Here is a 15,871-nt window from a genome sequence, read left to right on the forward strand (position 1 = left end):
GCATATCTGGAAACAAGTCCAGCTCGATCGCTGTATTTGCTGTCTTAACAATGCAGCCTTGCATTTTCCAGGCAAATCCCCCTAGCTGTACTATAATACGTACTTGCAGCATTTCTGTAACTTGGGAAGTATTGATTTATGCATAATTGCACCAACCTTCCAAAGGGGGAGAAATATGCATGGCACAGTTCAAGTCAATGCGATGTGTACAGGCAGGGATACACATGTACAGCTTCCCTTTATGGCTTGTAATATACATAAAACATTACCATCAACTCTTGATTAGCTGTTCGCTTTACAAAAAGATCAATAACATCAGTCTGGCTCCCTTTTTAAAATTCTGTAGGCTTACACAATCCTTGTCCTCATCAGTGCGTTCACAAAATGAGTTATTATGCTTTTTAGCAGTGACCGGGGATCTCCTGCACTGACAGCTGAGGTCCTGCAACTGTGCAATATTGTCTCACTGTCATTTTCAGCTTAATGCATGACTACATGTCGTTTCAGGCATTAGAGATGATTATAGAACCTTTTAGTTCGGGCCGTAATCGTACGGCGTTTCAAAAATTCACAGACACGAGCTACAAGTTCAGAGAAAGAATCATTTGATGTGAGAGATTCATCTGTGTGTTGACTCACACGGAATGATTCACATATATTATCAGAGGGGAATAGCGGCCATTTTAAAACATGACGACATGCACGACCACCTTGGGGAGACAAACCCACACACAGACATTTTAAGGGCTGTCTTAATTGCAAAATCCTTCTGGTGCACTGGAATATTTGCTCCCTAAGAAATCCCACAAACGTACAGCAAACGTACAGGGAGCATCGGTGCTCACTATGTTCCTTTACTGGAAATGACGTCATGATTTCTGAAGTCTCTCAGCTCGAAAAAAAAAAAAAAATGCCGGATGAACTCTTAGCCAATTTCGTCTACAAATGTAGGTAACTTGTTATCGTTGTTGTAGCTCTAAAATGATCACTCACGTAAGCGATTTTTAAATTTATTTTATTCTATATATCTATATGGTTTGAGTTTAACGACTTTTAAGTGTTTAAAACGATCCTACTTGACGTACCATGATAGAAATACTTGTGATTAAGCTAACAAAATTGTATGACATAGAAAACGTTGATATTTTTACATTTTAAATTTTTGACTCCAAGTACATAGTCATGTCACCGGAAATTGAGTTATCGGTGTCCCAATGTGTAGTGAGACAGGGTCTTTACCAGTGCCCGAACTCATGTACAAGATATACTGATAAAAAAATAAATAAAAGCCATGTACGCCTTCATGTTCGACTTTTGACTGCAAAACTCTAGCCAGCTAAGTGATGTAAAACAGTGAACTGTACAGTCAATGTTATAGATTTAACAAGCGATGTTGTCTGTGTGTTCAGTGATCTAAAGCAAATACTTGTCATTTATTAAAGTAAAGAAGTACTACTCGGTCTACCGTTGATGCTGTGAGCAGTCATGGCAGTTGATTTGACTTCACGTGTTGAAATCGGGGTTGAGATGACCTTCTCGAGTTTCAGAGTAGGGATGAGTAACTAGGAACAGATGATGGGGGTATTCCTTGTGATTTTTTTTTCTAAGCTGGAGGTCGAAGTTTCTGAGTTATGTGTTTTATTTAGTCATGCATTCGACTAAACGTGATCTCCAACTAGGAAAAAACACCTCGTCGGAATTCCTACTTGGGAGCTCGGAACGTCTCCTCAACATCAAGTCAACGTCGAGTGTTTTCAGTTTTGTTGTGTTTTTAGTTTTCCTATTGTGTTTTTTATTTTTGATATCGTGCGTCCCGATTTGCTGTTTTTCGTTTCGCTCTTACGCTTTTAGCCTGTTAATGCATTTTGCACTTACGGGCCTTACCGATCCTTGTTCCAGTCTACATATTCGCACACAGTCTCTAAAGCTTTAAGACCCAAACACAATTAAATTCACCCACACGGTAACCGTTTCTCCGTCTACGCTGTGGATAATGCTCGTTACACACTACTTGTTCCGGCATGGAAAGAAATGCGACGCCATTCCAACCGACCCAACGGAAGCAGCTGCCGACGGCTCCGTTTGAACAGATGGTAATTCAGTCTAATGGTGCATCTGTATAATAACGATGGGCACTGTGTATACAGACAGTCATAAAAACAAAGTAAGGATCACATAAATTGCAATCATCAACATCAGAGTCCTGTCGGAGTTACTCAATGGGTCTGGGACAAGGAGAAAAGAGACATATTCTTAAGTGGGCCAAAGTGTGTGCGTGCGTTTGTGTGTATGTGTGTGTGATTCAACCAACCTGAGACAACCATAAGGAAAAACATTAAATCAGGGTAAAGAGAAAAACCTGACATTTCAAAGCTAATATAAGCAACAGAACAAAAACTTGCTGCTCATTTGACAAAAGAAATGCAGTGGCAAAGCGACAAATGTGCTTCTGTCGTATGGAGGAAGCCATAACATCCACCGCAGCATATTGAGCTGACCATATCTTACTGTGGCGCCAAGAGTCTGACGGATTCATGTCCATCATTTCCCACAGTATCAATTAAGGGCCCTTGAAGGCTGCATGATTTGTGCCTCTGTTATTAAACCCCACTAATTCGTCCTACTTACATATTCTGTATAAATCTCCATGAGTGGTGTTTGATTCATGGTGTTCATGGGGAGCTCGCCAGCACATTTTTCTCCTTGTAATTAACAGTAAATTGTTTTTACTGCCAAGCGATGAATTCAGCTGCAAACGGGCAAGTGGACGAGGTGAGCGTGGAACTCCGGCAGGAGGGTTGAGGGAGTCATTAAGTCATCATATATGGTGAGATGTAGATGGTTAATAAGGACAGGAAAAGGGGAAAAGAATGCATGCAAAAGCCCACATTGCTTTAGGCTGGACTGAATCTCAGCGGAACAAAAACGAGAATAAGAAAAAAAGAAGCACCGCTCAAAATGTATGTTCTTACGATGAGAATTTCTTGATGACATACTTTTCCTAACCTGTCTGAATGCCTGAACCAATTTCTCCCAACTTTCTCACCTGTTTCCAAAGTACGAAAATAGTAAAGATAACCTGAGAGTAAATCTCAAATAGCTTTCATTCATATTCCTCAGAGATGAAATGCCTTCCAGTTTCGACCGAGAGCTGTGAACTATTTGCTTCAGTTCGCTGGGAGGTTGGCACGCAGTTCCTGGTGAAGTACTGAGAATGAAAGGTGCCACTAGTGTGTCCCTCAGCAGCTATGTATTGGCCTTTAAACAAAGTCATGATGGACATGTTCAATTACAGGCACTTCATTAATATTCAGATGAAAATTAACACATATTAACACAGATGGAATGAACACACATCACACACATCAATTTGATTAAAACACACGTGCCCCAATTTCTACTCATAATTTGGTTTTGAGTATATAGTATGGAAACACACACACACACACACACACACACACACACACTAACAGCACAGGAATGCATCAGTCATTACTTTGTCAATATAAATGTTATGTTATTATCATAGTTATGAAATCGAGTTAATAACATTCTCATATAGTGAGAACATGTGGTGGGGAGTGTGACAGGAAAGCTTCATGGCACATAATTTCACCAGATATTTTTAATACCCTGGAGTTATTCTGGATATCCTGTTTTGACATAAGTTATAGAATACGGTGGGATTCAAGATGGCGGCACGGCAGTAGCAGGCTGTCACGAGTTCCCCTTTAAGCAGTGTGCTGTGGAGCATGTGAGCGCGCGTGCACGAGCAGGTGCGCGAGCACCTGCTTTTCCCTTGTGGGCAATTGTGACATTTCAACACGTGCATTTGTTTATGTTTCTGTTATGTCTCCTCCCCGTTCTGTCATTGGCTATTGTTTCACGTGTGTCTGAATTGCCCTCAGCCGTCAGCTATTACGACGCTGAATAGGTTTGTATATATACCGCGCGCCTCCCAGCACACAGCGCGGAATATTAGATAGAGTAGTTTGGATAGATTAGATAAGATATAGTATTGTAGATTAGTTAAAAGTCCTTACGATAGATAACCAGTCATAGTTCATGTCATGTTTCATGTTTCGATTCGTTTGTTTAGATCACGCTGGTTTCTCCGCTCCCAGTTCATAGTCATTGTTTGTTTCATGTTTTGTGTCTCGATCCTGTTTTCCGTGACCACGACCTTGATTCCTGCCTTGCCCCGTGTATGCCTGTTTGCCGATCGCCTGAGCTCTTGCATGTTTGTGGATTATGTTTTGGATCACGTTTTGGATTCTCCTACCCGTGTCTCTCCTAAATAAAACCTGTTCAAACTGCGTTTGCATCAGTCATATCTCCGTTACGTCACGAATCGTGACACACGCAGCGGCCTCTCCAGATCCAAAGTGGTGCTATTTTTTGTCTCGTAGCCCGTTTTATTGTTTTACAGCACATGGACATCCGAGAAGCCGGTGTTCATGTTTACCATCGACAGACACTGTTAAAATACAGAAATCATGCAACAACCAAAATGCATGATGATCTGCTGTGGAGACCAGGCCTCCAGTCCTCGGCATCGCCTGATCCCGGTGGACGGGGGAAGGGACGTCGAAAGCGGTGTGCGAGGAAGCAGAAGAGTGGAAATGGGGGGGGGGGGCGCATGCTAGGCTAAACGCAAACCCTAGCCGGCCAGCTCTCCAATGTCTGCTCTCTGGACAATAAACTGGACGACACCCGACTCCAGCAGGCAACGTGGCGTGAGTTTACAGACTACGGGATCTTTATTTTCATAGAGACGTGGCTCAGTGACCGCCATTCATCTAGACGGGCTCGCCTCATTTTGTGCCGACAGAAATGCAGCTCTGTGCGGTAAGGCTCGCGGTGGTGGACTGTGTGTTTACATCAACACGGAATGGTGCTAGTTTCTAGTTACTGCTCATCGCTGGTGGAGTTTGTGACTGTTAGATGCAGACTATTTAATTTACCTTGCAAGTTCACCACTGTTCTGATAATCGGAGTATACATTCCTCCAGCGCTAATGCTAAGGAGGCGCTCTGTGAACTGTATGGGGCTATTAGTGAACTGCAGAACACACACCCCGATGGACTGCTTATCATCGCCGGAGATTTCAATCACACAAACCTAAAGTCAGTACTCCCTAAATTTCACCAACTTGAGGGGTGAACACGCTAATGACCCAAACATCACCTGGCGCAGACAGGGCAGAGTCTCGCACCCACCTCGGCTACTCAGACCACAGCCCCGCCCCCACCTCAGCTACTCCAGACCACAGCCCCGCTCCCAACTCAGCTACTCAGACAACAGCCCCGCCCCCACCTCGGCTACTCAGACCACAGCCCTGCTCCCAACTCAGCTACTCAGACAACAGCCCCGCCTACACCTCGGCTACTCAGACCACATCTCTGTTATTCTACTCCCAGCTTACAGACCGCTCGTCAGACGCTCCAGGTTTTGAAGCAGGTAAAAACCTGACTAGCAGGAGCCATCTCTGCTCTTCAGGACTGTTTTGAGCACACTGACTGGGACATGTTCAGGGAGGCTGCAACTGACGGCAACTCCACCAACTTGGAGGAATTTACGGCATCAGAGACCAGCTACATCAGCAAGTGCATTGATGACGTCACCGTCTCCAAGACCATCACCACACGCTCCAACCAGAAGCTGTGGATGACTGCGGAGGTGCGTGCACTGCTGAGGACCCGAGACCCTGCCTTCAGGGCAGGTGACAAGGCGGCCCTAAGAACAGTGAGGGCCAAACTGTCCCGGGCCATCATAGAGGCAAAGCGTGCGTGCCCAGAAAATCCAGTCACTTCACGTATAGCAGCAACACGTGGCGCATGTGGCAGGGCATTCAGGCCATCAGCAACTACAAGACAACATCACCCACCTGTGACAGTGATGCCTCGCTTCCAGATGCGCTGAACAACTTCTACGGTCTGTTTGAGGCACAGAATGATACGGCAGCGAGGAAGTCCACCCCTCCTCCAGGTGCTGTGTCTAACCATGGCTGATGTGAGGAAAACTCTACGCAGAGTCTACACGGAAGGCTGCTGGGCCAGACAACATTCCTGCCAGAGTGCTCAGAGGATGTGCAGACCAGCTGGCAGATGTTTTCACTGACTTCTTCAACATCTACCTGAGCAGCGCCATCGTTCCAACGTGCTTCAAGGCTACCACCATTGTCCCTATGCCGAAGAAGTCTTCAGTGTCCTACCTCAATGACTACCGTCCCATTGCACTCACATCCATCATCATGAAGTGCTTCGAGAGGCTCGTCATGAGGCACATCAAGACCCTGCTGCCCCCCTCACTGAACCCGCTGCAGTTCGCGTATCGCACCAACCGCTCAACAGATGATGCCATGGCCACCACCCTACATCTGCCCCTCACCCACCTGGACAAGAAGGACACCTATGTTCGATTGGTGTTCATAGAGTTCAGTTCAGCATTCAACACAATCATTCCTCAGCACCTGATTGGAAAGCTGAACCTACTGGGCCTGAACAAATCCATCTGCAACTGGATCCTGGACTTCCTGACTGGGAGACCTCAATCAGTCCGGATCGGGAACAACATCTCCAGCACCACCACACTGAGCACGGGCCCCTCAGGGTTGTTGACTACAGGAGAGCACGGAGCGACCACTGTCCGCTGAACATCGATGGCTCCTCCATGGAGATCGTCAAGAGCACCAAATTCCATGGTGTTCACCTGTCTGAGAACCTTAACACCAGCTCTATAAGCAAGAAAGCCCAGCAGCGTCTCTACTTTCTGCGAAGGCTGAAGAAAGGCCATCTCCCACCTCCCATCCTCACCACGTTCTACAGAGGAACTATTGAGAGCATCCTGAGCAGCTGCATCACTGTCTGGTTCAGAAATTGCACCTCATCGGATCGCAAGACCCTGCAGTGGACAGTTGAGAAGATCACTGGGGTCTCTTTCCACTCAATCATACACATTTACAGCACACGCTGCATCCGCAAAGCCACCAGCACTGTGCATGACCCCACACACCCCTCACACACACTCTTCACCCTCCTGCCATCTGGAAAAAGGTAACAAAGCGTTCGGGCCCTCACGGCCAGACTGTGTAACAGCTTCTTCCCCCAATCCATCAGACTCCTCAATACTCAGAGATTGGACTGACACACACGTGCACACACACACTCTCTGAACTGAACACCATCCCACTCCCATTGCTATATTTGCATATTCCTGCATTGACTATGTTGCATCTTCGCTGCTACTGTATTATAAAAATATAGTATTTAATTTCTTGTCACTATTATACACTTTACCTGTTTGTTACCACAATAACTGCTATGTTCATATTTGGTATAAGCTAAGCTGCTAAAGACTAAGTCATAGCATGTTATGATCACATTTATACCATTTTTAAATTATATTGTTATGCCTTGGCACCTATCTTTTGCACTACCTATTATAGCAGACACTTCCACACTAAAACTGTGTACTGGTCGGCACTACACTGTCACTTACTGTGCCTATTGTCCTGTTTTAGTAGTATTGTACTGTCTTGTGTTGATAGCACACGTCTGCACATGCACGTTATGTGGAAGTGTGCAGATCTTATTTAGTTCTGTGTCGTCTCATGTGGTTAGTGTGTTGTTTTATGTAGCACCGTGGTCCTGGAGGAACGTTGTTTCATTTCACTGTGTACTGTAACCAGCTGTATGTAATTGTAATGACAATAAAATCACTTGAACTTAAATGATACAAAAGACATAGGCACATGTAAAGAAACACTGTAAAGCAAAGATGGCTTTTAAAAAGAATGAAATTCTGAATGAAACCCTTTGCCTCAGTAGTCTTTCATATAGTTTTATGAGAATATTGGCTGGTAAGTTTTTCTAAGCATCTTGGAGAACTTGCCACAGATCTTCTGGAGACTTGCTTCTGTTTTTTTTTCCCCCCCAGGTAATTTCCCTGCCAGCCTTCGTTATGCTTTTTTTGGTTGGAAATGTGGTCTATTATTTAATATGTTGTTTTCTTTACGTGGAAAAAGTAATGGGATTCAGCTATCAATCTTTTAGTAAAATTGGGTGTAAATGTTTGCATAAAACAAATCAAAGTACAATTTTCTGAAAGATTTACAAATGTTTTGGAGGGACTGATTTCCTTCGTATTAGCGTGCGTACATTGATCACCCATAAATCGCACGCCACGTTCCTGACACAGCTGATTTGTATGTAGTGATGCCCACAAAACTCCATAAAAGTTCAAGTGCACAGATAGCTGGGAGCATGAAATGAATGATGAGGGTAAAGGCTAAAAGGCAGGAATGGAAGTTATTTTGACTCGCTTCCATCCATCCATTTTCTGTACCTATTACCCTATACAGGGTTGCAGGGAGCCTGGAGACTATCCCAGGGGACTCTGGGCACAAAGTGGGGGACACACTGGATGGGGTGCCAACCCAGTGCAGGGCACAATCACAGCCTAAAGACAATTTAGAAATGCCAATCAGCCTATGGACTGGGGGAGGAAACCGATGTACCTGGAGGAATCCCCCAAAGCACGAGGAGAACATGTAGGCTCCATGCACACAGGATGGAGGCGGGAATCAAACCCCCAATCCCGGAAGTGAGAGGCAAGCGAGCTAACTACTAAGCCACCATGCCACCCATATATAATCATATGATTTTAATAACAATAATGAGTGCTAAATCTTTTGTCAGCTGAGGCATTTGTCAATGGTATATGGCTATGCACAGACAGATCAGCTCATCCTCTGTTTATATTCCGCCATTTCTTTTGTCATAATTAAATTATTCATTTTATTTGTCTTAATATAAGGGTTTGTGTGGCTTTCTTTCTTTTTTATATTCTTTAATAAACGTCAAATGTCAATCAATTATATGATGTGAAGTTGATCAAGTCGAGGTTTAAGTTCGTTAGTCTTCTCATATGTAAATTTACACACACTCAAGAGCACGAGTAGGATTTGAGTGTTTTTTGTTATAAATGACCTACATTTAAAATCTATATCCTGAATTGAAATGTTTCTGTAAAGCTGCTTTGGTAAAAGCGCTATACAAATAAAACTGAATTGAATTGAGTTGAGTTGTTTCCCCCCTGAATTTACAGGATTTTCATGAATTACCAAATAGCCCAGATGCAACAATGCAGAAGACATCAAATATAGTGCTGTACTTTATTTGCAGTACTGTACAGTATATACAGTACATCTACAATTACATCATTTTCGTATCAAGCTGGCAAGTCAGAATTGATGGCTAATCAATTAAAGTTTATTAACCTGAAGGTTGAGTGCGTCCTGAAGCAGGAAGACTGCTCACACACCCCTGTGTGTTACACACGGTCACAGTGAAGCTGTACTCCTCGTAGCTCTTCAGGCCTGTCACAGTGTAGATCCGCTCATCTGCTGAGGCGTTGTACAACAGCTGGGGATCCCACACACACACACACAGATTATACATGCATTAAAACGGCTACATACCGAATGTCCCACCTAATCCATGTAGTTTAAGTTGAACCTGATATACTGTATGTGGAAATGTAATATAATGCATATTTGCATTGCCCTGACATGAAAAAAAAAAACAAAACGTGTATGTTGAAAGGGAAAAAACCTGAGGTGACGTATATCTCCAGGATACTGATGAAAAATATTATCAGCTTAATTAAAATCTAAGATAACAAAATCCAATTAAAAGGGATGTTGTTAAAGAAATCTAAGCTCATCAAATCCCTTTGAAACTACAGACTCTAGAGAGGAGAGGTGATCCTGATACAGTCAGTCTCCAGCGAACAGTCCACAATGTTGAGCCCTTATTTAACCTTTATTTCACTCTCTCTCTCACACACACACGCACACACATATGCATATACACACACAGTTTCCACATCAGTGAAGGAAGAAACCTTTCTGGGCCGAAGGGACCACTGCATGCGCATAGGCCCAGACATGAGCAAAGAGCAAGAAGAACTGAGAACGCATGTGAAACACAAATGAAGGTTACTGGTTTAAAAAAATAGGAAAAAGAAAAAAAAAAGAAATAAGAAATGGTCACTGTGCAATTGCTTCCTCTCTCAGCTCCTTATTCTGTTACAGGCAACTAAATAATGAAGTGCTGTTTATTCTCTGCTTCCACTCAGAACTACCGCTTATCCTCGTTGAAATAAATCAGTCTTGAGTAAACGCTGTGTCTTGCTTGGTGTTGAACAAATCTTTAATCCTTTTTTGTGATTTGTATCAAATCGATAATAACAGTTGTAAATGTTTATTGCCTGATTAGTTGGATTAGATGTATTTTCAAAAACTACTTATTAAACAGTTTTGGTAGGGAAGATATAGGGTCCAGTACAGAAAGGAATCGGGGGAATCAAAAGATTTACGAATATACAATTTAGTTGTTTTTTTTTCATAAAAATAAAAATATTTCTATTTTTTTATTTCAAGCATTCGATTTTCAGTAATGACTCTCATTCCAAACACAACAGGTGCTCAAGTCCAGTCCTGAAGAGCATCAGGGTTTGCTGACTCATCAGTTAACCACTAGGGGTGTAAAACTCAACACGATACAATACAATTTCGATTCATGATGCAACGATTTGATTTAAGCTACCACTAAATCTGCTATGATATGATTCGATTCAGGAGCCAATTCAGAACCAATATGTGAACAACTGTGTTCAGAATCTGGGGTAGGCCTACCGTTACTTCACAAATGACTATAATGTACAGAAGGGTTATCAGAGGTAAGGACAAAACACCTTGGTAACATATTTATAATGAATTAAAATCATTTTATGATTGTTGCCATGATTGCAGCCTTGCGCGACTACAATCTATAGTACCTGAGTAAGAGGCAGTGGAAGATGGTCAATTTAGCTGACTTTGGAGCTCTATTTCTGTTTAAAATGGCACTGCTACAGAGCTCATTATGTTTCAGTCAATCATTTTCCCCAGGTCAGAGACTTTGCTTATTCAATCAAATTTTGGGGGTGGATTTATAAATGTATTTATTTATTACGATCTGGTGAAATTGTAGTACATTTTGTTTAACCTCTGTTCATAACAATTTTTAATACAGACAAAAATGTACATTGGTTTGCATTGTTTATGATTCAGAAATTTAAAAAAAAAAGAGAAGTCTTTTCAGTTATTATTTTTCTTCATCAAAATTACGTTCAAAATATTCTGAGAATCGAACTGAATCGAATCGTGAAGCCAGTATCGTGAATGGAATCTAAATCCAATCCTTTTAAATCAATGCATCGATCCAAATCATCTAAAAGTTACACCTCTATTACTTAAATACTGGGTGTCTTTATACACCAAATTGTGATGGGCACAATGCTCACACTTGCCATACACACTTGCCATACGTTATTCCACTGTGTTCAGTGCATCATCTTTCTGGCCTGACCCTTCATCCACTGTATATTCTGGTAGGCAAAAATACAGAATTATTCATCAACTGCCTTAAGTATGACCCAGGATCCCATCACAAGCACTCTGTGCAACACCTATGTGCCTCCTGGACCAGTGTTGCATTATTTGCATTATTAGATTCTGAGTAAATATCTAATATCCAAGGTTTTTTGTTATCCCAGAGCCTCTGTGCATGTGATTAATGCATAATAGATATAACAGTACCTGTGTCACTGTAGGAGGGGTGTATGGGTTGGAGGTCTGCTCTTGGTAAAGGCTGACTTGGTATGCGGTCACTGTCCCCCTGACCTCCTGCTCCCGTGGCGTCACCCAGCTCACTTGAAGTGCAGATGAGGACACCGGAGAAACCTGGGGAGGGCTCATGTACTCCGGCACTGTGGGGGAGATGACACACAATTACACCATTATGATGAGCCATCACATGGCTGCTATTCATCTCGTCATGATTCATATGCTGAAGGCAACACCATGAAAGGAGAGGCATATCTGCACACCTCAGTAGTACTGCATTTCCATAAACATCGGCTGCTGAAGTTTGAACACAATCAATGACAAGGAAAGGTGTAGAATCTCCAGAGAGCCTTGTCAAGTCTATAACACACCTCAAATATGAAAATGAAATTGTGTATTTCCCCTTTGAATGTCAAAATCAAAGCTAAAAGGTGACAGACATCGTCTGCTTTGCTATGATTCCAAGCCCCTAATTAAAAGATCTTGCCCACTGAGCATTTAACGGTGAAAAGTATGCTAGCGTCTCCCAACATGGCTCCATGGCATGTATTTTGTATTTTGTCGTAGCTGTCATGCAGGTAATGTGCAATGTAATACTTGATGCAGAGTTACTGAAAATCAACTCTCAAGAATAATCTAGGATTGAATAAAACAATCTAAATAAGCCGAATATGATGGCTTTGTCTATATACTGTAGAATAGCATTTTGGCATGTATCAGCCAATCATGTGGCAGCAGTGCAATGCATAAAATAGAGCTGAAGAGCTTGAGTTAATGTTCAAATCAAACATCAGAATGGAGAAAAAGTAATCTCAGTGTCTTCGACCATGGCATGGTTGTTGGTGCCAGACGGGCTGGATTGAGTACATCAGAAACTGCTGATCTCCTGGAATTTTAAACACAACAGTCTCTAGTGTACACAGAACGGTGCAAAAAAAAACATCAAATGAGTGACTCGTTGATGAGAGAGGTCAGAGGACAATGGCCAGACTAGTTCCAGCTGACAGTAAGGCTATAGTAATTCAATAAAACCACTGTTTACAACCATGATACGCAGAAAAGCATCTCACGATGCACAACATGTCGAAACTTGGGGCAGAGGAGCCACATCAGAAGGCCACATCAGGTTCCACTTCTATCAGTTAAGAACAAGAATCTGAGGCTACAGTTGCCATAGGCTCAGCTAAGCTGGACAAAATGACCAGGTGAGTTTTTTCAATCTTCACCTCTCCAGTTAAAGTAATGAAGGCTTTGTGACAATACAGCTCATGATCGCTCTGTCCCTCTGCACACTAAGCTCATATCCTGTAGCAATCTGTAAAGTGTTAAAGGTAATACGTTTCATAATGTAGTAGGTTCCATCCGTCCATTTGCCATATCGCTATCCCAAGGAACCCAGGGCACAACCGGGACGGGGTGCCAAGCCATCGCAGGGCACAATCGCACACACATTCACACACTACGGACAATTTAGAAATGCCAATCAGTGCATGTCTTTGGACTGGGAGAGGAAACTGGAGTACCCGGAGGAAACCCCTGAAGCACGGGTTCGCACACAGGGCAAAGGCGGGGTTCGAACCCCCAACCCTGGAGGTGCCCACTAAATTTTATTAGGATATTTATTCACATTGTTCATGTAAGGTCATTAAATGTTAATTAGAGTCTTGTTGTGTAGGATTGTGTATGTGTGTGTGTATGCGTGTGTGTGTTTGTCTAACCTCCCTCTGCGGTACGGGCGGTGCTCCACTCTGACGTAGTGCTGCCGGCCATGTTAACAGTGAGCACTCTGAAGCGATATGCAGTGAAGGGCTCCAGATCAGACACCACCACACTGCTCTCGGGCGGAGCCAGAGCGTTCTCACTGGCTGAGTCTGAAGCCTGCTGCAGGTCCAGCCAACCAGTGCTGAGGAAAATCCTATGTTCTGTGCCGGGATTGGTCACATTTCCCAGCGACCCATTGAGCACTTGCATAAAGAGCTCGTACCTGATAATTATACCTTGAAAGAAGAAGAAAATAAAACCAGTGATGGATGTTTTCATCCTTTTAATGAGTGAAATCTCTACTCTAAATCTCTCACATTAAAGTAAAAGGCCATACTCTTCCATAACAGAAACACTGCACACTATAATTAGAATTTTCTTCAAAAGAAATAGGAGATTCTGATGTAAAGCCAGCCACTGACAACATGCAATTACATTTGCAGCTGAAAATGACAGAGAGAAGAAAATCAGATAGACACAATTAAAAAAGAGAGTAGAATTGTTACGAGAATTCTCCGAGGGTACTTTATAATGGCCCATGTTAATGAGTTAATTTGTGATAAACCATGATAACTGGCATTAAAAGTCATTGATATACAGGAAGCTATTTTGCAGCACTTTCACTGGTGTGAGGCACAATGCATAATTGTATGCGGCAATCAACGGCCTTAAAGTGTGACACGCAGCCCCACTGGTTTATACCACAGAACGAAGCACGGGCCGAGCCTTAATCAAGCCTCTCGGTTGTAGATTAAAGTTCGCCAGGAATTAATTTTCAGCCGGGCAGAGATCAAATAGCATTTCTGTAATGGTGTTTCTCATTATTGTAATGATGGGGCTGAAGACTGCTAAAGGAGCATGAGGAAGATGCAGTGGATTCTTAGAGCTGTACAGAATGTTATTGCACATGGACTCCCAAGAAAACACCGAAAAAGCATCACTGATTGGTATCTACACTTCAGTGGTGCATCATCTAAAGCTATGAAAAAATATCAACATGCTGTCCTTAATAGAAAGTGATTAGCGGGCAGTGATGGCTCAGTGGTAAAAGGCTCTGGGTTATTGATCAGAAGGTCATGAGTTCAAGCCCCAGCACTGTCAAGCTATCACTGTTGGGCCCTTGGGCAAGGCCCTTGCCCCTCAATTGCTCAGTGGTATAAGTGAGATAAATGTAAGTCGCTCTGGATAAGGGTGTCTGCCAAATGCCGTAAATGTAGTTCCAGTAGTTTGGTCTGTGGAGATGTCAAGTAACAATATAGCTGTAAATTTGTATCTACTGCTACAATTATGAAGATTTTCCTTTAGAGATATAATTATAAATCTATATCCGTATTTATGCAATATCTACTCATATCAACTTAGAACTGAACATTCCTATACTCCCCTGCTTTACCGTTTGGCATGGCGGGCGGCTCCCAGTCTACTTGCAGCTGTGTTGGGGAAAGTGTGGTCACGCGTGGTGCTGGCTGCTGCTGCGGTGAAACCTGTGCTGTAACCACAGTCACATTGGCAGTGCGAGCACAACCACCATTGGTGCAGGCCTGCAGGCTGAAGGTGTAACGGGTAAAGGGGTGCAGGGCATCCACTGTGACCTCAAACCCCAGGCCCTGGTAATGAAGGTTCTCCTCTCCACTCTGGTCTTCCACTGAACTCAGAGTGTAGTGCTCCACGGGCCCCGGGGTGTTTACAGGCTCTGTCCAGTTGAATGAAATGCTGGTGGGGCTAGCCCGACCCACAACGGTCAGCTGCAATTCACTGAGATCAGGGACAGAGGACAGAGTGCGTAGAGTGATGTTGGAGCTGCTGGTGTTGCCGTGGACATTGCTGGTGATGAGCTGGTAGGTGTAGAGGGTGTAGGGAGACAGAGCAGTATCTGTGAATTGCATCATTCCTATATAGAAGAGAAACATGGTGTGGATGTCGTTGAGAGTGTTTTTGAATATGTACACACATTTTATAACTTAGCTTTATCTGCCCCACCCCTACACACTTGTCTTAGCAATCCCTGTGAGTACTTTCCATTGGCAAATTGTTAAATGCAGCTAATTAATGCCATGCCTTTTCCTTAACCTAACTCTAACCTTAAGTTGAGCAACCAAAAGGAAGCTTTAAAAAAAAAATAAAAAATCAAAAGGAAAGCAGCTTTCCTTGTGTGGACCAGCTAAATATCCAGACAAAGTTAAAACTGTCATATTCCTACCCGTGTGGGAACAGGGGTAGGAATATGTTGTATTACGTACCTAATTAGATGCTTATACATATTCACAATATGCTAATGCTGAACATCCTTTCAACACACTCAGTACTGTGTGACTTTACAGTATACATTTGTAGAATTCGAACCATTTATAAGGATGGGTTCCCTTTTGAGTCTGGTTCCTCTCTAGGTTTCTTCCTCATGTCGTCTCAGGGAGTTTTTCCCTTGCCATTGTCAACTCT

General features: G+C 43.0%; 1 protein-coding gene across 1 annotated transcript in view; it reads right to left on the reverse strand.

The window, feature by feature from the left end:
* Positions 1-15,871, reverse strand: part of ush2a (Usher syndrome 2A (autosomal recessive, mild)) — a 224,186-nt gene that overhangs the window by 147,186 nt on the left and 61,129 nt on the right. The window contains exons 16-19 of the mRNA XM_053632826.1: positions 14,826-15,323; positions 13,390-13,668; positions 11,645-11,814; positions 9,281-9,425 (exon numbers count right to left, since the gene is read on the reverse strand). Coding sequence (XP_053488801.1) covers positions 9,281-9,425; positions 11,645-11,814; positions 13,390-13,668; positions 14,826-15,323 — 1,092 coding nt within the window. The remainder of the gene's footprint in view (positions 1-9,280; positions 9,426-11,644; positions 11,815-13,389; positions 13,669-14,825; positions 15,324-15,871) is intronic.

The sequence above is a fragment of the Ictalurus furcatus genome, chromosome 9 (assembly GCF_023375685.1).
Source record: "Ictalurus furcatus strain D&B chromosome 9, Billie_1.0, whole genome shotgun sequence".
NCBI classification, from domain to species: domain Eukaryota; kingdom Metazoa; phylum Chordata; class Actinopteri; order Siluriformes; family Ictaluridae; genus Ictalurus; species Ictalurus furcatus.